The sequence below is a fragment of the Lepisosteus platostomus genome, chromosome 20, assembly GCF_059453375.1.
Source record: "Lepisosteus platostomus isolate fLepPlt1 chromosome 20, fLepPlt1.hap1, whole genome shotgun sequence".
NCBI lineage: Eukaryota > Metazoa > Chordata > Actinopteri > Semionotiformes > Lepisosteidae > Lepisosteus > Lepisosteus platostomus.
The window spans coordinates 5868782-5892264 of NC_142630.1; the positions used below are offsets into that span (position 1 = coordinate 5868782).

The 23483-nt window shown below is 40.3% G+C and overlaps 2 protein-coding genes across 5 annotated transcripts in view; one reads left to right on the forward strand and one right to left on the reverse strand.

Annotated features, from left to right (window-relative positions):
- Nucleotides 1-9953: 9953 nt before the first annotated feature.
- Nucleotides 9954-13837, forward strand: LOC148644356 (alveolar macrophage chemotactic factor-like). The gene is made up of 4 exons (XM_088613970.1): nucleotides 9954-10092; nucleotides 11009-11144; nucleotides 12652-12735; nucleotides 13346-13837. Exons 1-4 carry the CDS (start codon nucleotides 10029-10031, stop codon nucleotides 13374-13376), a joined length of 315 nt encoding a protein of 104 aa, XP_088470096.1. The 5' UTR covers nucleotides 9954-10028; the 3' UTR covers nucleotides 13377-13837.
- A 2699-nt stretch (nucleotides 13838-16536) lies between these two features.
- The window catches only part of snrkb (SNF related kinase b), a 40010-nt gene continuing 33063 nt past the window's right edge, over nucleotides 16537-23483 (reverse strand). For all 4 annotated transcript variants that reach the window (XM_088613510.1, XM_088613507.1, XM_088613508.1 and 1 more), the window contains 2 exons: nucleotides 23309-23446; nucleotides 16537-21829 (listed from right to left, as the gene is read on the reverse strand). In XM_088613510.1, the coding sequence (XP_088469636.1) occupies nucleotides 20065-21829; nucleotides 23309-23446 (1903 nt within the window). In that variant the 3' untranslated portion in view covers nucleotides 16537-20064. The remainder of the gene's footprint in view (nucleotides 21830-23308; nucleotides 23447-23483) is intronic.

Sequence of the window (23483 nt, forward strand, 5' to 3'; positions counted from 1 at the left end):
CCACATGGCTTCTGAACTTCTTTTACTCCAGCTTTCTTTTCCTGCTGGAACCTCAGTGCCTCTTTCTCAGCCCTGATTAACCTCCTCCATCACTCTCCCCTCACCCATAGTCCAGTGCTTCTCACTCTTTGGCCCCTGTAATCCACTCATGAATTAATTGATTCTTAAAGTGATCAATACAGCAATTAAGAAGCTGGCTAGACTCATGTGTTGCAAAAGAGTGGATTGGAGGTGCCACAGGTTGAGAAGCCGAGACTGTTAGTCAGAGTGAACTCCCTGTTTTTCTTTTCTACCACGTCTGTCACAGATAAGCTTTTCAGACCAGAATGATGTTTTTCTTTTGAAGGGAAGTTACTTTTTTTTTTTTTAGGACATATTTGTCAGGTCCATCAGAAGTGCCACATGAGCAATTTCCCCATGGCATTTTGTAGAGTAAGCATGACTCGTGAAGCCCACACAGAAACTTCACACTTCTTAAATGTCACGTTTTTTAAAAGCAAGAAAAACTCTTGCTAATGTGGAGCACGTACCGGTGGCACTGTTCCAGACCCTTTGTCTGAAGGACTTCGCCAACCTTTCGGAAAGTCTCTCCTTCCGTGGGATGAAGCAAAGGTGCAGCTCGAACTGAAACTATTCTGTAATGCACAGATGTTCCATGACGGGAATGTTTCCTTTAAACCAACGCCAACTGCAGACAGATAAGCGTATAAAATAAAAATAAACACAAATTGCTCCAGTACAACACCCAGGGTATGAATGTATGCGACAAGCAAGTTGCTTTGGATAAATCCGTCAGCCAAATCAATTTGTGATTTAGCTAGACCGACCCAAAATTTTAGTAACCGTTGAATAAACAGCGACACAAACTGAAATAACATGGAAGTGCTTTTAATACTCCGAATGGGAGCCACTTTCTTACACACAGGGTTGTCCGAGTCTGGATCAAAGTATCCAACCATGTTGCTGAAGCAGAAACTTCAGCTTCTTTCAACACACAGGTGGCAGAGATCTTCAGAGTAACTTCAGATCGTTTCTTGAAAAGAGTAGGGGTGTTACCCTGGTGTCCTGGCCAAATTTCTCCCTGCCTCCTAATAATCTCTAATCATCACTCTGTTCTCCTCCCCACTGAGAGCTGGTGTGTGGGGAGTGTACTGGTGCACTATGGCTGCCGTCGCATCATCCAGGTGAGGCTGCAACACTGGTGACTGTGGAAAGCACTTTCAGTGGAGTGTCCAGAAAAGTGCTAAATAAATAATAATCCTTACACATACAGTATATAATTAATTACTAACTACTAAACAGGCTGCATCAGCTGAATGGCCTCCTCCTGTATGTAATCATAAAAAAAACATACAGTAATGGACAAAAGTCCTTCAGGTGTTGGAAATAAAGTATAACTCCAGTGTAATGAACAACAACAACAAATTTATAGTTGTGAAATGTGTTATTGTAAAGATTTAAACCTTGAACACAACATCAACACATTCTTTTTCAGTTATTTATCCATTCTTCCTCAGGCATTGGAGGAGGGTGAACTGTAGCATACAGAATAAACACAGCTGGTGTTGAAAGATGTTCACCCAAAATGTACCAATTTCTTAGTAGTTCTGGCTCGATTATTACAATTTCTCTTTCAGTATGGATGTGTTCCGTACAGTATTTGAGTTATCAATCTCATTTCACAATGTTAGTAAGCAGAACCATCTGAAGAGATGACTAGGTCTGCTTCAGATACAGTATATTTAGTCAGCAGGGAAACTGGCCGAGTACTGTATGGACATCCAAGCATATCTTGTTATGAATTGTGGTATACTTATATTACGTATATTAATCAGTTCTGACTCTTTCATAGCAACTTCTCCTCTCATTCTGAACCTTGGTCTTTATAAATATGCTTACAGTAAAACAAGATATTTATAGAGTTACCAAGCTACTGAACCTGAAAGATTACTCCTCAGCTGCCTTGTCAAAGAAGGTTGTGATTTTGAATTGCATATCCAGTAAAGATAAGATTCATCACCTAAGTGCATGGTGACTTTGGACTGCATCTACTACAATGTTTTCATTCAGCGAAAAAAGGCCATAATTTTCCAATTTGTCATATTGACCCCAAGCAAATATGGCAATGAACCTAAATGACATTAAATAGGATATTTAGGAATAGAATTAAATAGGATAATAGGAATAGAATGGATATTTTGTGCTATAAAAAATACAACACTAGGCCTACATAGGGTAAAGTACCTCCAGTTACATAATGTTACTGGCAGGTAAATGAAATAAATATTTCAGTAACTTTCTTGTTGTGCAAAGGTTTACTTTCACTGCTACGCTTACAATTCATATGTTATTTTGTGTCTTTCAAGTGAACCTACTTTCGTGTAAAGGAAATGGCTGCCCTCGTAGTGGCCTATGAACTACGGAAACCCATGGGTTACGACGGTTTATGATGTCTTACTCTATAGTTCCAGCGCTTTCAGATATCATAGCCTCCTAAAGAATTCATGCCCCTTACGCAAAGTAGCTGAAAGTTGGATTTTAGCAAAAATGAAAAATGAAAATTTACCCATCAGTATTGGAAATCTCAAAAACAAATCAGTCCAAAAAAAGCACATATAAATATACAATGTCCAATATTATTAACACCCCTGCAAACATTTGTTGATCCTCCACTGGCTTAGATGACAGTTAATTTGATAAGGCTTTCCTGCAGCCTTTTAATTGCTTCAGGGACTGTTGGCCACTAATCCATGCAGAGCTTCTCTGCCACCTTCAAATGACATCTGAGCGTCCTTCAGCTCACTTTGCAATTGTGACTGGTGTCCAGACAAGGTGCTGGCCAATCAGGAACATTGGTTATGCTCCCTTAACTGTTGGGCAGCAAATTTGTAGGTGTGCTTGGATCTGATATTCTGCTGGAACACCCATTTGCAACCAAGCTTGAATTCCTTCGTACCCACGATTTTGGCTAAAATATCCTGATATAGTTTAGAATCCAAGAAATATATTGCTGCACACCTACATTAATCAATCTGTAGTTACAGTTCATTAAGGGTATGAATACCTTTGTAGACAAATTTGTCTAGACTCATAAAGTAAATGTTCCCTCGTCAATAGAAAACTATAGAACATACAGACACTGAAGTGTCACACCTGCCTTTAAAGCCACATTTTTACTTAGAATACTTTGTGGAGGATGTGCTCTCTGATATGCAGTGCTTGCAAGAGTTTTCATAATATCAGGCCCCCTAGGTCAGTACTGGATGGAAGCAACAATTATGGCTGTCAGTAGTTCTGGACAGGTCTCTAGGAGCTTAACACAGTGGGTTTGTGTACATTTATCTGTTCTTAATAATTACCCCTGTTCTGACAGATGTGGTAGGGAGAGTTGATGGACTGCAATAGTCAAGCCTTATTACAAACTTTATATTGGATTAAAGTCAGGACAGGGCCTGACTCCCATTTCAAAGAACTTTCTTCAAAAGACTCCGCTGACATTCTTTACCAGTTTCCTCCTGCCCAGCTCCGTGTGGAAGGGTGTTACAATGCACATTAATAACTTAACTGTACTCAAAATAATAAATAACCTAGTTTTTATCTCTACTTCTCTAACACATTTTCCCTGATATGTTTTAAAATAAAAGGTGCCTGGCCTTCATGGTCAACTCATTGTATCACTTTATAAACTGTGATGTGAAATTAAATGTCTCTCTGATGGAACATACAGAGACAGATGAAATCAGGTTAATCCACTTTGATTGCACATGAACTGATTTAGCGTAGCCATAGCAAAGCACTTGCAATGCAACTGAAAATCTTCTACATTTCGTCTAAAAATATTTGCCTGTTGTCAGCGTTTTTTTAGCTTTAGCACTCTTCAGAAGATAGTCAGATTAAAAAATGCATAGTTCCATTTGAAAGTGTCAAACGCTTGATCACAAGGCAACAAAGAGTCACGGAAGGAAATAAACATTATCTACAAAAAAAAACATTTACCAGCAGCAGCGCCGAATATAGTTTGAAAAAACCCACAAATGCATTTCTTGAAGTGAATCCCCATATGAAATAAACAGTGCATTTATTTTGTGGTTACAGCTGCACATTTTTTTTATGGAAAGTTTTTATCTGTGGTTTAACGTCTTATCATTTCCTGTATTACACTATCTATTACAGTTATTATAAATTAATAAGCAGATGTTTTGGTAATTGGCCTACATAATACAGTAAACAGATTCAAAGTAGCTACAAATTCTATATATGCAGTAAGAATGTACTGAAATGATGATTTTTTCAAAATACACTATATCGTATAGCTACACATATAGAAATTGCTTTCTGGTAATACAGTTGGGTCTCAGGGATGTTATGGACGTGGTAGACAGGTTTGTGGTTCTTTGTTAAGGAAACCCAAACTACCTTTACAGCAGGAATGATCACCACATTGACAATTGAATGAGAGGCATCCCTTAATATTTACATTCTTCTTATTTTCTAGTCAAGAATATTAAATTACATTAGGTGAAAAATCCATTAAGTTATGAAAAGGTACTGCAGGTATGTCCCGATTGTTTGACAGATTCTATGGTGAGTAGCTGTGCGCGGGCATTGTTTATGGACAGCCCCACACCATGGAGGTTGTGTTCTTATCAAGTGCCATCTTAGAAGGAGCAGCGAATGACTACGATGCTATATTGCTCTCTGCATGTGTTGCATAATATAGTCCTTACATTTCTGAATCCTTTTCCTGATCAATGTACAGCTACAATACGTTCTGCTGATGAGCTCTAATAAGGGGAAAGCTTTCTGTGGCAGCTGACTAACTTTACATACTTGAGGCTGAATTATAGGGCTCTCTAGACCAATAGTGTCAATTCCTGGTCTTAGAGGTCAGGTGTGTCTGTAGATTTTCATCCCAGCTCAGCTATTCACGACAAAAATCTAAACATTACTGGCTTAACTGGAACAATTTAATTAATTGGGGTTTTAGCCTACTGCTGGTGCTTTTAAGCGACCAACAAACCTGGCAGACACACAGTTCTTGCATGGCCAGGATGGGGGGACCCATGTTTTTGACAGTTCTGCTTTCTAGTGTTGTGAAGCTGCCTGAGCTCATTCAAATTCAGTATATCCCATGATTCATAACAAGTATCTACATAAATGTAGCAAGTTCATACTAGAGCCACAGTGACTCAGCATGATGCTTGTCCATCAGAGGGATCCACACATCCACAGTAATCGTGAATGACTTCCTCATTTATGCATCAGTCATAGCCAGGAATCTGGAAGTCCTACATGGAAATTTTGATTATGCCATTTTTTCACCTTTGAAATATTACCTGCATTAGGCAATTTCTATCAATGTTTGCTGCTTCTAACACACACCAGACCCTGGCAGCAAATCACTCCTACACTTTAGTCTCTACTTTAGGTTAGGTCCCCTTTTCAGGCCATCAAGGTCCATGGGGAATTGGGGGCAAGGGTCACCATTTTTCTCAACCATCCGACACTGGAGGTGGAGGTGATGTGGTCAGCATCATGCTCCGGCCAGCCTATCGGCCCCAGATATCTACATGAATAGACATTCAATATAGCATAGAAACAGGATTGCTCACAAACGTTTTTTTTTTCCTAATAGGACGATGAATAGTCAGATGTATGGTACTACATGCTGCAGGCTCTGTGGTGTGCTGGACACGTGTGAAATGCAGAATTATTTTCAATGGCTAGTTAATCATTACGGTTTTGTCATTCTGATTATTCATACAGAGCGTTCTTGATGGAGTTTCCCCTTTAATATATTAAGTACATTACAACATTACTGGGTTTTTTGTTAATCCTGCAGATGTCTATTACAATAAGGTGTTTTTCTCCCCCTCTTATTTACGGCTTTCTGTTCTCTTTTTTTTATACAAAATCTGAGAAACTGGAAACTTGTCACTGGAGCCTGGCTGGAAAGATCATGTCCATTTTCACCGTCGAGTGAACTCAGCATAAGAGTAGATTATTTCTTCTGCCTCTGCCGCCGCTGTTACTATGAAGCTAGAGACATGTAAAAAATAAGAAGAAGTGATACTAACTACCTGAGCCGTGGCAGCTCAGACAGCAGGGGTGTCTAGCTCCTGATGGGAAGGTCCCAGGTTCAGTCCCAGGTAGGGGCAAGTGATGACGCTTGTTCTAATTCCTTCCAGACAGCTCCCAGGTCCACTCAGCCTGCTTTCCAAGGGAGTACCGGGGGTTAATCCTTCTGGGGGCGATAGGCCGGCCGGACTGCATGCTGACCTCATCACCTCCACCTCCAGTGTCGGATGGATGAAAAAAATGGGGGCCCTTGCCCCCCAATTCCCCATGGGCCTTGATGGCCTGAAAAGGGGACCTAACCTACCTATATTAGATACCAGCTTCCATGCATATGGAAATTCAACATACAGAAATTACTTAAAAACACAGGAAATGTCATGATTGCCATTGTTCCATGGACGTATAATCTATTTGCTTTCTGTTTTTTATTTTAAGGTGTGGAGAGGGTTGTGTAGGTACAAATTGCTATTAAAAAGTGCCACAACTGCAAGCTAAATGTGAAGAAAATGCAGACAGTAAAAAGTTATTTTTTTTATATTGTTTTCCAGAATAACTTTAAAATAGAACCTCACTGAGGCTGTTTTTTTTTGCTAGTTAGCACTTTCTGTTCCTTAGCTGTGAAATGGCAAGCCCAGGAAAAATGTTGCAAGATGTTCTAGTAAGGAAATGACACACCTGCTGCTGCTGGGTTTATAACAGTGAAATGAATGACCAATACACAACTGTAAATTACAAAAAAAAAAAACACAAATTACATGCAAATACCTTTCAATGTTGTACAAACTATAAAAATAAAATCATTAGAATAAAATGAAGTGCATCCCATCTCTGACCATTTCACTTACGGCCATACCAAGTGTGAATTCATTGATCCACCATCCACTATCCTTGACATCAGAATCAAAATTGTACACCCAATCTTACGCAGTTACAGCTATAGAATAATAAGTTGACTTTGGGGGTAAAAATAATGCTCATCGTCTGTGGTGCTTTCGTTATGAAAGGGGAAAATGACTTAAAGAAGGAGCAGTGATAGGGAGAATTTGTGCAGGGTGACTTAAGTCTATAAGGAAGATAAAGTAATGTTTGGGCAACAGTGGCAGGTTTGGAATGAGGTGTGTGCAATAGGAAGCATAACCAATTTGAATTCAACATGGGGTCATGGCACACTATATCTAATCTACTCATTACACATGAGCAAAACATTCCAATAGATGATAGTCCAAATTGGTCTGCAAATTCTTACTTTTCACTTTAGAAATTGTCCAGTTATTGTGTGGTCACCTCACAGTAAATACAAGAGTCTGCCTTGGTAAGAGCTCAAAGGAAGCATGGATAGATTCAAGGACCTTCATGTAGGCCTCATTTAAGATTAAAGTTATTGAAGGCATGACTGTGAAGTAGGAGGGCTGCACGGAATCTTAAATGTCACATGTAGAAACACTAAGCTGTTCTCACTAATGTAATAAATTATCTACATTTTATTTGCTTATGTGACAACTATAAGCTTCTTCTAAAGATATACTTCAATAATATTTAGCATGTCTCAAAAAGTACTAAGGAAGCAAGCAAAGAAAGTACAGTGCTGTTGAGCTTTATGAGAATGATCTTTATATGAGAATCCACCCCCTTATCCTTGCTGTGTTGTCAGCTTGACACATGGTCTCAAATAATAGGGATACCAATATGTCTATGTGCCTCTACTCTGGATTCTGAACACAAAACCAGGTTAGTGTGCTCTGCCGAGTCTGACCCAATTCTTCAACACCAAAACTGGAAGAGATACCAGCATCTCAACTTCATCAGCATACTTCTCCTTACCAAACAAACCCAAAACTTCCCGACAATATCCATAGGCCAAACAGTGGCATCTAACTGGCTCTGTCATTGTCCATACCTGCAATGCCAAAAATGAACACATTACAAGAGCAACTGCACAACTGATCACCTTCTCTACAGTCAACGTCAAAGCAACAAAGGCTCCGTCAAAAATGCAAGAGACACAAAGATGTCAGAACAAAGAAACAAAGTGGAAGTGTTGAAAAGATCTCACTATAACTGGACTGCTGAATTTCACAGTACTGTACATTGATAGCTCCAAAGATAGCACCTGCTCAACCAGCCTGAGAGTGTGTAGATCCCATAATGATCTTATCAGTCCTTCTGGCTCATGGTAGATGGGGATAGTCAAGCAACAACAAATGTCTATTATTTCTGTGGGCAGATGTGTTCTAAGCTGTACACTTGCAGAAGAGTGCTGCTCTTTCCAATGATGTCACATTTTGTTGAATTACAAGTCACATATACACATTTTTTCAACAACTATCAAATTTAATCAAAATGTGAATTCGCAAACTGAACACTTTTATGGGCAAATAATATCAGCAATAACCACAAAGAACACTCAAAAACTACAAATATTTCATGGGTGAGTATGCCCACCTCTTACTATGGCAACCCTACATTTGCTCAGGCGCCCAAAGTTACTTTGACAAGTCACACAATTTGTCTGTGCAATAATACAAGTTCATAACTTCAGAATAAATACAGTTTACGCTGTAAGATTCTTCGGTTAATTGCAAGCAAAGAGTCAATCAGGGAGACCACAGAGCTTTCAAAACAACTCAGAGATGTAGTTGCAGAAAAGCGCAAAGGAAAACAAATACATACAGTGTGAGGCACCCTGACATTGCCTTGATCAGGTTGTCCCCGTAAACTGAGCTGCCAGGCAAGGAAAGAACTGGTTAGGGATGCCACTGTGAGGCCAATGGTGACTTTTGAAGAGTTACAGAGTTCATGGGCTGAGATGAGAGAAGATGTCCAAGGGTCAACCCTTGATCACTCCACAGAGCTGGCATGTTTGGAATTACAAATAACACCTCAAATACAAAAATGAATCTTGTTTGGTCTAAATGCACAGCTCCCACAGCAAAACCCCCCAAAGCACATCACTCAGGAAATACCTGTATCATCACTATTGACATAAATGGTGTTGGCAAGGCTGCTTCTCGTTGGCAGGGACTTGCCAAGATTACGGGAAAGCAGATGGAGTAAAACAGGAAAATCCGAGAAAAACCTGCTTCAATTTTTTGGCAGAGGTTGAGCGAATTTGGAAAAATTAAATGGGCAAAATTGATTCTGCAATTCTATTAATTAGGTACCAAAAAGTGACTCAGTTGGTGAACTGGTGAACTCTGCAATCCACATTTTATTAAATAAATGTCATATTCTGTAGCAGAATTCACACCAAATCACATTGAAATAACTAAAAACCGTTATACACATTTCTTTCAGTTAATTTTTTAAAGTTACATTTTCAATAATGATACCTTAGTAACTGAAACCATATCTCCTAATTACTTAAGAACACGAGACATTTTGATCTCTTTAATTATAAGAAATGTATTAACAAGGCATACATTATTTGACTGAATCATAGTAAAATCAATATCTGCTAATATATTTTTCATCAAGAGTTCCTAGAAAAGGAATGTTTACCAATTTTTAAATATATTTTAGTTTTACTTATATAAAAAAAAACATTTGCATGCACACAGCCCAAAAAGTCTGTTTTTTAAATAAGAAAAACAGATTTGCTAAAAAATAAAGCACACACTTTGATACATAATTAAATTAGTCATAGCTGAGTACTTTATTAAAATATTTTGTCCTTAGAGCATAAATACATTAAAGTAGGCTGTTAAGTGACTCATTGCATAGAGATCAAGAAAATCTAATTACTTCCTGTGCAAGTTCAGAAAAAAAAACTGTTTTCAAACAAGAGGAAAGTGGAACTTTCCTCTGGAGTGAATGAAAAGTGATGGGTCAGCTTTCCATACTCTGATTTATCTAGTTCCGCTTTTGGTGCTATAAATCACAGGAGGTTACACTGCACTGTCAACTCACTCCTCAGGCTGAATCATTACCCACCCTGCAAGCCAGCTGACAAGATGACACAGAAGGCGAGTCTTCTCCTGGCCACACTGGCCATCTGCTGCATCGCCACAAGTTATGGTAAGACAAACCGACTGTCACCTCGCACAGGGTTTAGACCAACCGCTAGTCGGGAATCCTGAGCTGTAATTAAGATCTGCATTTTTGCCAATTGCTGTTCAATTCTCGATGCAGTTTTGAAAATTAATCGGAATATCAGAACATGTCTTTCAAAAGGGAGATTCCATTTTTATTGAGCTAAAAATGTAATTTTCCTGTGTGAGTGAGTTTCAAACTAGACAAGACATTGCATGCAAACTTTTCCAAATACATAATTCCATTACCTACCGAGTTACCTTGATTGTCCACAATTACAATCTAAAAACTTTCAGTTAAATCCATGCATGTTTAAGTATTTATTTATATTTGAAATCAAAATTAAATTACTCCTTATATGTACATAATTAATTATTTTATTCCGAGACCTTCAGACCTAAAATATAAATATAATTTAAGGGGCTCAGGTTTCATTTCATACTTCTATATGGAGATATTATTTCTTCCTCTAAAAAGCAGCTAAAAGCCCTCTTGTTTCTTTTTATTTAAGAAGTTTATTGACCCTGAAAAGTCAATATATCAGTCGCGTTTCAGGTCTGCTTTCAGATGATCAGGGTACATTTCAAGCAAACGTTGTCCCTTGTTTTTAGCCATTGTGCATGACTGGAAAACAGATAACTGGTAAGGTAATAATTCCGAAAAACAAAACTTATTCTGGAACAGGGACTTTGACCACCCTCTCTCTATAACTTGAGGGCTTCGTGTAGCTTTCTCTTAAACTTGGTAACACGAAAGTAATCTAATTCATATTTGAATAATAAAAACAGAAAGTGAATTTAGACATAGTGCTTGATCAGTATTGGGACCTACTGTAGCAAGTGTTATCTCAGAGATCGCTACTAACCTGCGGTTATGAGTTTTCATGCTTTTCAACCTCCAGCCTTACCTATGGAAGGAATTATCAGTGACCTGAAGTGTCGATGTGTGAGATACACATCTGCCTACATAAATCCCAGAAACTTCCGGCACATCGAAATAATTCCCCAAGGAGCTCGTTGTCGCCGTACTGAGATAATGTGAGTAACCGCTTCCCTTCCTGTATCTTTAAAGCCACCCACCTGGTGGATATTTTCTGTTAGTATGTTTTTGTAGTGTATATCAGAGGAGTCTCGCTTGTTCCATAAGAAAAGCAGGGCTTAGAAATGGGAAAAAATGCCTCCTGAAACTTCAGCTATATTTACAAAGTTACCTCAGAGGTTGGTTTTAAAACACAGCACAGCTGTATAATGCGTCCTGTTAAGTGGCTTTAAAGAGCACAGACTTTGTGTGGTTGATCTTTTCATGATATTTGTGGTTCAGTGGCCTTTGCCCACAATAATTAAAAATAATTCTTCTTGTCAGTGGAACCTCAACTTGGCTACAAGGTTCAGAGAGCTGGAGAATGTAGGCTGATGTGGGCGCACAATCTTTACCTTGTCTGAAAAACACTTGCCTTTTCACTCCAGTCTAAAACGTTTCATCACAGCCATCACCTGATCAGACTATGTTTGCGGAGAAGATGAAGGGCATCTTTCCCAAAGGTTCAGAAGTAAAGATCTGAACTTGAAACTGTCGTGAAACTGGAACCTTGGCTAAAGTCATGCAGAGAACTTCCTGTTCTGAGCTTACATGGGACTAAAACGTTTCTTAAAATATAAACGTCCCGCTAGAAAATTAGCATATGGCAAAATGTAAGTATATAAACAGACATGGTAAACCACAGACGTGTCGGTGATACCACAGAGTTCCTAATGTGTACTTTTAACTTCCTTTTTTGTTGTCAACTTGTCAAAGAACTATATCCAAAAGAAGAACAAAAACATCAGCAGGATTAGGATAAAAATGTACATGCTTTAAGTACCACGGGCGACAAACTTGATATTTTTCATATTTTGTTGACATTATTGTTTGATGCACATTAAAAGATCAAATGACAATTACATCAATCCACAAAAACTATGAATAATCTATTTACAAAATACACTTATTGAATGCATATATTAAATATCAAACTATATGCAACTTTATGTGTGGACAAAAACTATTTAAGGCTTACATTTTCAGGGCACATAAAAAAAATGTCTTTCTTCAGCTCTCATTCTGTGCTACTCATGGGCGCCCATATGAATAACTGTAGTTCACCCAGCTGTAGGAAGAGTGAAAAATAAATGGTTTTGCTTACCAGGATACTGACCCCTACTAGCGGCTACTGTATGTAATGTACTTGTGTTGTTTCATCTGTACCTTTGCCACAGCTGAAGAAAATAGATTTTGGATGTTTTGGTTTCAAGAAAACTTCAAAAAAAGAAAGCAAATTAAAAGACAGCACAGTGGCCAGTATCTCGTGAGAGGGCCTTCGGGCAACAGAAAGAAGGAGGTCTTTTCTTTGAGAACCCAGTCCCTGCATTTTCATCGAGGGAAACATGTTCTGCCTCTTCTTTCCATTCAATGATCTTGCCGTTGTTTTTCTCATGCCTATGCTCAAATAAGCAATGTATGGTGTAACAGAGCCAACACTGAAACCCTTCCTCTGTTCTTTTTCAGTGTCACCTTGAGAAACAACAACATTGTCTGTGTGGATCCTCAGGCACAATGGATCAATCAGCTAATCAGTAATGTCATAGCACTGTAAGTCCTCCATGACTCATTTCTATATTGATCTCACAACTCATGAGCCAAATAATCTAGAAGGTAATAAGCTCAATACTTTTGTGCTGCACTGGTTACTCTGCACCATCACATTAAAAACGTTGTATATATGCATACCCATATAAATCCGATTTGTGAGAAACAGGCAAAGAGCTTATTAAAGCTTATTTATATTCAGACCTGTCCTTTGGGGCAATACACATTTTTTAGTAAATACCCACCAAAGGCAATAAGGTCTTCGAAATCATATATACCGAGAGATCATTAAAAACAAATGCTATTGCTTCCAAAACCCATGTTTTTAATGTCTCTAGGTATTACCTATTGTAACAGTACGTAATACTGCCTCACAGTTCCTAGGTCCTGGGTTTGATTATGGACAATGATGCCATCTGTGTGGAATTTTCTTGTTCTCTTACATTTGTGAGAGTTTTTTCCCTCTATCCCAAGACATGTTCTAGGCCCACAGACATTTCTAAAACTTCTGTTCATTAAATGGAATAATTGCTTTGGCGCAGTACTAAGAACTCACATTAAAAGCTAATTTAACAGATTCTTATCTCCTAATACTGCTCCTCTTTCTTTTCAGGAAAAAAAGCACTACAGCAGAGAAAGCCTAAGGAAACATGAAATACTGAAGCAGAAAACGAACTTAAACTGTGAACAACGCTTAACAGAATATATCACCTGCTAAAACGTTTTTTTCCTCTTTTACTTAGTGCATCCATGCCAAGCTTTAAATATGTCTGCCTATAAAGCAAAAGCTGGTAAACTGCGTACCAGCTGAGTTTCAAATTACTCAACCTGGGTCTTTCTGACTACCTGTGAATCCAAATAAAATGTGACCTTTATAAATGAAACACTGTTTAACAGCATTATAAGAGTTTTTTAAACTTATGATTAAGCTGTAGTGTTATGCATTTAAAATGATTTTCTGATGTCTTTCATAAATCAATGCTTGAAAACTGTGAAAATTTGAACATCTAGTATAATTAAAATACATATACAGTACTTAATTGTAATAATCATCTTAGAATTGTATAATTATAAGACTTTAATAAAACATGGGGAAATTTTTAAAGCTGGACATTTTTTCATTTCTCAGAAAGAAGCTTGCACGAGACATTTAAAATCTAAGATACACACCCTAAACATACGTTACATTAAGTAACAAGTAATAGGTTTATAAGAAAGAAAACAACGTTTCGGCCATTAGGCCTTTTTCAGGTGATATTAAGTATGTGTACTGTACCAATGTGCAACTTTTTAGTTACAACTGAGAGTTACATGAGAAGACAATTATGGACAGTCTGATATCTTCTAGCCTGGGGGAGCTTGTCTTCCACAGTGCATACAATGAATATTTCAGACGCCAACAACACAAAGTGACAAAAGGACAAGCTTGATTTTGACATTAGAAAAGTTTCGAATACACTATTGATCACAGATGCATAAGACCTGATGTACAGGACAAGCGAAACAAGTGTTAATCCTAAATAGGGGCTTAACTTCAATCTGAGAACAGTAAAAAAGTAACAAACGAGACGAGGTCCTTTCATTCATTCCAATAACTCACCTGGCTGCTAGTAGCTAAGGAGTATCTCGTCCTCCTTTTCTTTAAGGATTATTTCACAACATGGCGCGGTAGGTTCTTCCACAAGCGTGAAAGAAGCAGCCCATGTTCTCGGTTTTAGAAGCACTTCACTAATTCTGACTTTTTGCCCTCTGGTTTCTAAAGAACATCAGCCGAAACAACTCTATCGCTGGAAGGACAATGTATGCATGCACCATGACGTAACCCAATGTCCAAACGTGAAAACGCAAAGGCATTACAGAGACAAAACAGTAGGAGAAAACGTTTTAAAAGCAAACGGAGGGAGACTTTACACAAAACACAACCACCTATGATATGAAAATCTTCTCGAATCAGAGAAGATTGTAAACAAGAAGAAAGGTCCAAGATCCAAACTTCCACCGGCCTGGAAGATAAACCGTGCTCTAGGAAAAAAACAGGCGGTGCAAACGTGAAGAACAGTCGGAGAAAACGTCGCCAGGAACGGAACAACGGTACAACAAAGCAACACAAACTCAGCCAGTACCTATCCCGAGGAGGGTTGAATCCAGTCAGTCTCGCCTTGAATCCGGGCTCCCAAGGAACCTCGTGTTGTTCGTTTTTGTCCCGGGCAGGCGCAAGCATAAAACCTTGGCAAATATCCTAGAGAATATTAAACACCTATAAACGTCTGTCATACGCCTCTGACAATAACAAAATAAGAAGGGAATTTAAGAATTTTGAAAACGAAGGAGACGTCGATAATACAGTCTTGAATGAATTAAAGAAGTAGCATAACTTCAAAGTAGAAAACAGCCAATTGAAACCTCAACCTCGGAATAAAATCGGACTCCTAAAGAGCTTTCTTACACTTGCGTCTGTTGAGAGGTGAAATCTAAGAGTGAAGTTGAGGAGTAGTAATCGAGGCTTTATACCTTATTATCATAAGGTTCGCTTTTTTTTCACAGAGTGAAAAACCCAACTGTATCAAAAAAGGATACAAATATAAATTCCGTTAGATAAGTGTCACACATAAATAAACACATCACTTATTCTTTAATAACAATATAATGTTTTACTCTCAATTCACTTTTGAAATGCTCAAAGAACCTCTAGGGTGTACCAGTGGAAATCTCGGTAAAACAATACAAGCCCTTGCAGTAATTCTAGTTTATTTGATCCACAAAAAGTGAACACATTAATAATAATTGCTTACACTTATGTAGCGCTTTTCTGGACACTCCACTCAAAGCACTTTACAGGTAATGGGGACTCCCCTCCACCACTCCCCATGTGCAGCATCCACCTGGATGATGCGACGGCAGCTATAGTGCACCAGCTATCAGTGGGGAGGAGAACAGAGTAAGAAGGAGAACAGAGTAATGAAGCCAATTCAAAGATGTGTATTATTAAGAGGCCATGATTGGTAAAGGCCAATGAGAAATTTGGTAAAGGCCAATGACACCAGGGTTACATCCCTAATCTTTTTGAGAAACACCCTGGGATTTTTAATTACCACAGAGTCAGGACCTCGGTTTTACATCTCACCAGGACAGTGCCTGTTTACAGTATAGTGTCCCTGTCCCTATACTGGGACATTAGGACCCACATGAACCGCAGGGTGAGCGCCCCCTGCTGGCCCCTCTAACACCTCTTCCAGCAGCAACCTTAGTTTTTCCCAGGAGGTCTCCCATCCAGGTACTGGCCAGGCTCACACCTGCTTAGCTTCAGTGGGTTGCCAGTTGTGAGTTGCAGAGTGATATGGCTGCTAGCTACTGGGTAGGTTAATTGCTGTCATCAAACCATGTTTTGGAAGTTATTTCTATCCCCATAATCAGATCTATTTTCTCTGCAATTAATCACTGTGTTTTCTACCCACCTGAGTGATACTGACCTCCCACCTCAGAGCTGTTCCACCAATCAGGGCATCAGAATAACCCGGGAAGAACATCCATGGGTCTCTTAGCTCTCAATCATCTTGTATAGTGTGCATTATTTATTTCAAATCAGATACTGCTGGGTGCTGGCATGTTACCCAATGCTGAAGAGTAACCCCCAAAAGATAAAAGAAATGAGTGATAAAGAAACAAGTTTCTTTTTCATTATGCTTAAAGACGCTCAGTGTAAACAATGTGCGTTGTTTTATTGTAGTTCACTGATAAAATCTGGATTTGGAACAAAAAGCCTTTGAGACCCACGTGGGGAAAATAAACCCACCACACAATGTCTTTGGTTAAATCCTTTTTATTAAATAAATATAAAAATAAATTAATCTGAAGGACAGAGATTTTAATTAGGCTTTTCCCATCTACTAACATTTACAGGTCAGTCCAGCAGGAGAAATAACAGTACAGTTTAAGAATGGCAGACATTTAAAACAAGAAAAACAAGCAGGATGTGCCATACCATGTGAGAATTTGCACTTTTTACTGCTGGGTGCAGTCAAGCCTGTGAACTGAAAAATGAAAGCAAGTTTAAGGAGGTTTCTACACAGATCCCTGCTGTTGTAAAAGCAGCACACCCATAAAATGAAAAAACGTTTTAAAATAGATGCATTAGTGATGTGATGACTCATTTTAGTTTGAAATGCATTTCAGTATTGCAGTTTGGACATCCTGAATGCACTGTGTTGTCACAATTTTTTTTCATCCTTATCGGCCCAACAGGTTCAGAAGGAAACAAAGACTCCAAAGATGATGTCCGTCTGGGCTGCAGAGCTCTGTGATCTTGTGAACAAGGGGTTTTGTGTTCCAGTGCTTGAGGGCCCTAAGGTCTCCCTAGTTGTCACATCTCAGCTCTCAGAAAGGTAAAGGGACACTGAGGTCCAAATAATTCCATGTATAAACTGGATCATGGAATACACAAATATTAAGACACTTGTTTTCACAATGCTAGGGAGCAGAACCATCTCAAGAAGGGGTTCCCAGTCCTGGGGACCTCCGGTATAAAGGGATTTTTTTTTCGGCTTCACATGTATAGTACTGTAAGTATAAAATAAACAGGATTAGGTGTCAGTTTGTACAGTTCCGCTCCGAAAGGTCACACACAGTCAGATTAAGTTGTGAGACTGAGAATTAAAATTGCATGAAACGAAATGGAAAATAATTTAAAAAGAATTATCATTGGAGTTGAATCAATGTTCATATATCCCGTGATACACAGTGACTTCTGCCTGATCTGGGAAATGCTGCTCCTCTAAAAGATGTTCCTTGGAAGGACTCTGTATTCTGGCAGGCTGCCTCTGCAGAATAGTAGCAGATGGGAAGACCACAAGAGTGGTCAAAAACAGCTTGAAAAGACAGGAATAAAAAACTGCACATGTATAATACAGTAGCTTAACATTAGCATCAGTACACAGGGTTAGTCAAAATGTTGTCGACAAGTACACTGTAAATGCCTATTATTTTACTGACGTTTTGTTTTCTCCTCCACAGATGGCGCTGCAGTCACACAGCACCCACAATGGCGTCACCTGCGGAGAAATCATTTTGTGTTCTCTGTTATCATGACACCCATGTAATTAATTTGTAATAAACTGTCAAAGCTGTCGACAGCATTTTGACTAACCCTGTACAGTATTGTTTGGGATTGCAGAGCTCTCACATAGACAAGTAGTAAGGCCCCTGTATATGCTGTTAGGTTGCTGGGAAAGGTGAGTCTGTCGGGTAGAAATAACAGTCTCTGGTCTATAGTGGGCCTTATTTTGAGGGCTTGGCGCCTTTTGTCTGTTAGTTAAAGTATGTCAGATTCGGTCAGGATTGTGGCCTGGACATGTTAATAGATCTTATTCAGGGTGCAGTTCATGCTGGTATATTAGAACAGCTGAACTCTCATCCTTCAGGTGGAATGAGAGCAGTAGGCTCACAGAGACCTGAAAAACCTGCTGGACCATGAGCGCCCAAAGAGCAAAGCTGGGAGACATCCAGGGAAATAACCACAAGCAGGAATTTCCTTTGAAGAAGAAACAGCAAACATTGGCTGCTTTTAACTTCTCAAATATTGACAGTGCAGGTGGAGGTTCTCACTTGATACATTTCAGTATTTAATTTGATTGTATTTCCAAAATAAAACAGGAATGAGAAAAAATATATTGAAATGCATGGAAAGATTATAAATTAAATTTATATTTAAAATGTATTTCAAGTGCGTACTTGCATCCCATATACATTATTATACACATATATTATGTACAGAAAAATGCATCAATGTGGTTGTGAAAAATACATATAATTGAATATCCCTTTCACATGTAGCCTATCCCATCAGAGGCTTGTGTGAACATACAGCATACATAGCAAAATCAGAAACAGGCCTTGATAAGCTCACAGGGTGAGACGCTTAACACTGATCTTCACCCTATAGGGTGTCAGGCTGCTGCTGGTTACTGTGGCAATGACAAAACAAATGTAACCCTTTGTGCAACTTCAAAGGGCAAAACTGGTATATAGAAAAGGTTGTAGAAAGTGTTCTGCTTTTAGAAGAGGCATGAAACTCCTCACAGCAAGGATGATTTATGGCATAACTACTGCAGCCTGAGCAGCGTAAGACGATGGGGTTTACATAGCTTATTTTATTCATCAGTGTATTTGTCCGAATCAGCTTCAGCTTTTTTTAAAAAGCTTCGGCCACTCCCTTTTACTAATATTTGCATTTGTGAAGTGCATGCTAACTCCCTAGAATGTTACTTTTTGTGCAGACATTTATCATGCTTAATACATTTCCCATGCTCTGTTTTGATTCAGAGCTAAACTCCAGCAGTGTGGTGTCTAATTCTAGGGTGCTGGTACAGTAGTGCTGACACATTGTATTGGCTCTGTCCATTTTTTACATCTTTACCAGGCCAGGAAACCAGGTTTTGAGGCTCATCAGAAATGTTAGGCCCCCACTTTCCCTATTTTTAAATGCATAGAAATGCATTAGAATATTTAATTGGAGTGTGACAGCATTCTTCAGTCCATCTCATGAAAAAGAGTTCCTCAACACATCTAACATATCCAATGCACTGTCATGCATTCAGACACATTGTGGAAAAATAAATGTGGAAAAACATTACTCCAATTTCCAGCAGGCCACTGCTAAGGAACACTTCTAATGTCAGATGTTTAAAACATCCTGGATGGCCCAACAGCAATAAATTACATTTGTGGACTGTAGTTTTAAATATAGGTAAAACATTTGCCTTGACTTTTTCCAACAGATCATCTTTTCTGCAACCTGTACTGATAGAAATCACTGTCCTCACCCTTTTCCTTCTTTTAAAATTATCTTGATAAATATACCAGGGCTCACAAGCATTTCAAGCATGCACAGGGCTTTAAAGATTCCTGGTAGGTTTCCCAAAGAATAACACGTGTTAAAAATAAAGTGGTGTTCAGTCAGCTCACACTGGTAAAGCTTTAGGGCTTTCAGGTTACATACAAGCACTGTAATGAACACTGCAGGGATGCATTCAGAGCTGTTGCATTCATAGGAAATGGCCTTATTTTAAAACCATTAAGGAGAAAGCATAGGAACAGTAGGCAGATAAATACAGCAGCCATGGTTTACCTACTAACGAGACTACATCCATACCCTGTCGAGAAGGTGAGGGACATGGATGAAGGATAAACTGTTTTTCCCTCTCTAAAATTAAAGTAAAATTAAAAATATTACAGTACTTGGAAATTTAAGCTGTCTCTCACAAATGTCCGCAGGATGCATGACCACTCTCTAGTTTAGAGAATGAAATTCTCAGTCCTTTGTGTTTTAGCAATGGCCTATAGCACATGACAACAGTTGAACTGTCCGAGTGGCATGAGGCTCTCCTTTGAGGTGGGTTTTATCTTGAAGGACAGGGCTTTCTCACACAGCGGGAACTGCAGCAGCCTGTCCCTCAGGTTGACATTTTTCATTTTGGTGGGATCGACCCGGATCATGGGTTCTGGTCCCATGTCGTAACCGCCAGCGAGGTACACGCCCCCCCGGCTGCAGAAGTCCACTTCTTTGCCACCCAGAGCTCTCCTGGACCTCTTGAAATGTGAGCTCACCTCTCCCTCCCCCTCCTGGACCCCCCACTGTGCCCGGTCAGCCGCGTGTGAAACGTCCTTCGCGTGGGCGCTGGTGCGCGTCTCCACGGAGTCCGGACCCATGTCGACACAGTGGTTCTTTACCAGTGCCCTGGGAGAGCTGGCCGCAGAGGGCACTTGGAGCTCCATCTTGGGCATGTTGTTGTTGTGCTCCTTCACATCTGCCTCACCATCGCTGGCGTCTGCCGTCTCGGTGCCGTCCTGGCAGCACTGCACGCTGAGGAGGTGGCAAACAATGGCACCCTCCTCGCCCTCACCTGGCACTGCATTTTTAACCCCCCGGGAGGAATTCTTGGGCTTATTCTGTATTTCATCTTGGGGATGCTGGGGCATGGGGTCAACTTGCTCTGTAGGCCCCCGATCAAGGTGAGCCACCTCTTGCCCTTTGACCTGCTTGTAGCCTTTGTCCAAAGTTCCCAGGCTGTCTAACCTGCTTGGTTCTCTGGGAGCTTCTTGGCTATCCAAAATCCTACGCTTATCAATATCCTTGCTTTCTGCAATGCCTTTCTCATACAAGAGCCCTTTCTTTTCCTCTGAAACATCGTGCGCTTGAATATTTTTCTGTCCAACCACTTCACCTGTAGTGACTTCAAGGCCACTTGCTTCTGCAGGCTCCTCTGTGAATCCTTCAGTCCAGCTCTGCACTCTTGTCTCTCCACCAGTACCAACTTGCCCTGGAGTTTCGCCTTCCTGAGCCCTGCTTTCCTTCACATCTTCTCCGCCATTGCTAGACTCTTTGCCCTGACTAATCTCAATCGCCTGGCAATGCACCGTGTTTCCCTGGTCTTTTAAGCATTGTTTGCTTCCAGTATTCATCACAACACCCTGTCCTTGGCTCTCAAGGTACAGCTCATCTCCAAGTGGGGTGAATTTGACACTGCTTCTGACTTGCAGTTCTTGCTTAGGGTCTTTACAACCTTCTTTTCCTTCTGATCTCTGCTTGCTTTTCCCATTTTCCTGTTCTAATGGACAGCCCTGTGCACCAGCTTGGCTAATGGCAAAGGATTCTTTTGGTGTAATACAATGGTCTAGGCGGTGCTGGGTCTCCCTTTTCTCCCAATGTGTCAGTTTGTCACTTCTGTGAGGAGGTGTGGTTTTACACTCATTATATGGAGCTAAAGGAACCCCGTCCTCTTCCTCCTCCTCATCTTCCTCACAGATCTGCTGCAGGGCTCGGATGTTCTTGGTGGGCGGGAGCTCACCTGGCCCGCTGGACCTCAACAGGAGCCCCACCTGCTGGCTGACGCTGTGCTCGCTGAAAGGATTCCCGTCTTCCCGGCCAGCACAAAGGTCCAGGGGTTTCTGGGCCTCAGCCTGAATCGGAGAGGTCTCTGGAACATCCGGGCCAGGTCCAGCAGCCGAGGTGTGGATCTCCGCGGACTGGTGGCCTGGGATTTCACCGGGTAACTCCTGGGCTCTACCCCCGCCCCAGTCAAAGGGTTCAGAAAGAGGCCTCCTAATTTAGAAGGAAAAGACAGGTGTTAGAAAGACTGCAGTGTGTCACAAAGAAAGCCTCATGAGTAATAACTGAGGAACGGTGAATTGAAAGTTCAATGAGGTATCAAGAACAACGACCTGTTTTGTACTGAGGGTAACAACGGACGTTTCCCTATCTTTCGGCTCTTCCTGAAGCACTAGGGTGAAATGTTCTGAAACAGAAATGCCTAGAAGGAAGGGCAAATGAGTTCCGTCTTTTTTCCAGTCAAGCTGTATTTGTAACTGGTTGCGTCCTGCCAATGTAACTAAAATGTCACTTCTCTCCGATTGAGTGCAGCAGTTGCTCCCTTTCAAGTCCTCTTTGTTAGGATGAAGGTGTTTCATTCAAAAGCAGGTTGGGAACACAATTATGAGCCAAAATCATACCAAAGGGGTAAACAAGAAATACCAGCAAGTACTTTATGATGCAATCTTTCCTTAAAAAGAGCTCGAATAGCCATGACAGTGACAGGGTTCCTCTGGGCAAAGACGCCACCAACGTTAATAGCATTTTGCAATCAGTTTTTGTCAATATAGTCATAATCAATACACAAGATATATTCATACTGGTTGCCTTCTTCATGTTCAGGCTGCAGTCAGACTCCCCCTGTAATACTTCAGGGTGCTGAGGTTAATGGCTGGAGCACTAAGCCTAGATCAAGACATGATGCTGACCCATCCTTTCTTAGTTGTACTTCATGAATATTCCCAGGTTTGTCCAGAGTTTTGACTGCCAAAGCACTGCATGCAGATATTTTGAATGGCAGGTGTACCCGTGACACGACCATCTTAAGTAGCCATGCTTCTGCACAATCCCACCATATTTAAACATACTGCCTTACTAGGGAGACGGGAAGTATTAATTCAACCATTTCAAGCCCTAACAAAATGGAAATTGGACTTCTTAAATATAAATAAATTCAGTGAACAATATGTATACCAGCTTTAATTTAAGGCAGATATCTAACAAAAATACAGTGTAACATAGGAAAAAGTCACATTACAGGTCAGTATTTCAGTTGTTCCAGGCTTGTATTTTGATGTATTGAAAGAAACTCTTAGTCAGGAAAAGACTGTGCTAGGGTTAGGGTTAGGTTTAGGTTTTCCATTAAGCCTAGATAACTTTTGACCTCAGGGCTGGATTTTTTAAAAGGTTAGAAATATAGGAAAGGCGACTGACATTACTTTCAATTTTATTCATTTAGATGCTATTAGCTAATTCTGTGAACCAACCTAATTGAAGCAAAACCCAATCTACTGTCAGGCTCTCTGATCCAACCCACCACCAAGCACAAACCTGAGCAGACACACACCCGTGCGGTGCGTAGCAAGCTTTTTACATTGTTGCAGTGCCCGCAGCAGGAGGCAATGGGGCAATTCACTCTGGGATTGGCATCGGGCAGGGGCAGTTGGGCATGTGCAACAGAGAGCCCTGATGGGTAAAAACGAGTCCTCTTACCGCTGCTGGCATGGTGCGGTCCAGCTGCCCTCTGCACTGGGGGCCTGTCCGGGGTGCTCCTGTTTCTCCCTCAGGATGCGCTCCGCCAGGAGGAAGTAGGTGGCAGTGATGTGGTTGTAGCGATCCGCCTCCAGAGCCCTGGCAGAGAATGAACTCGATTACAGCGGCATGCAGA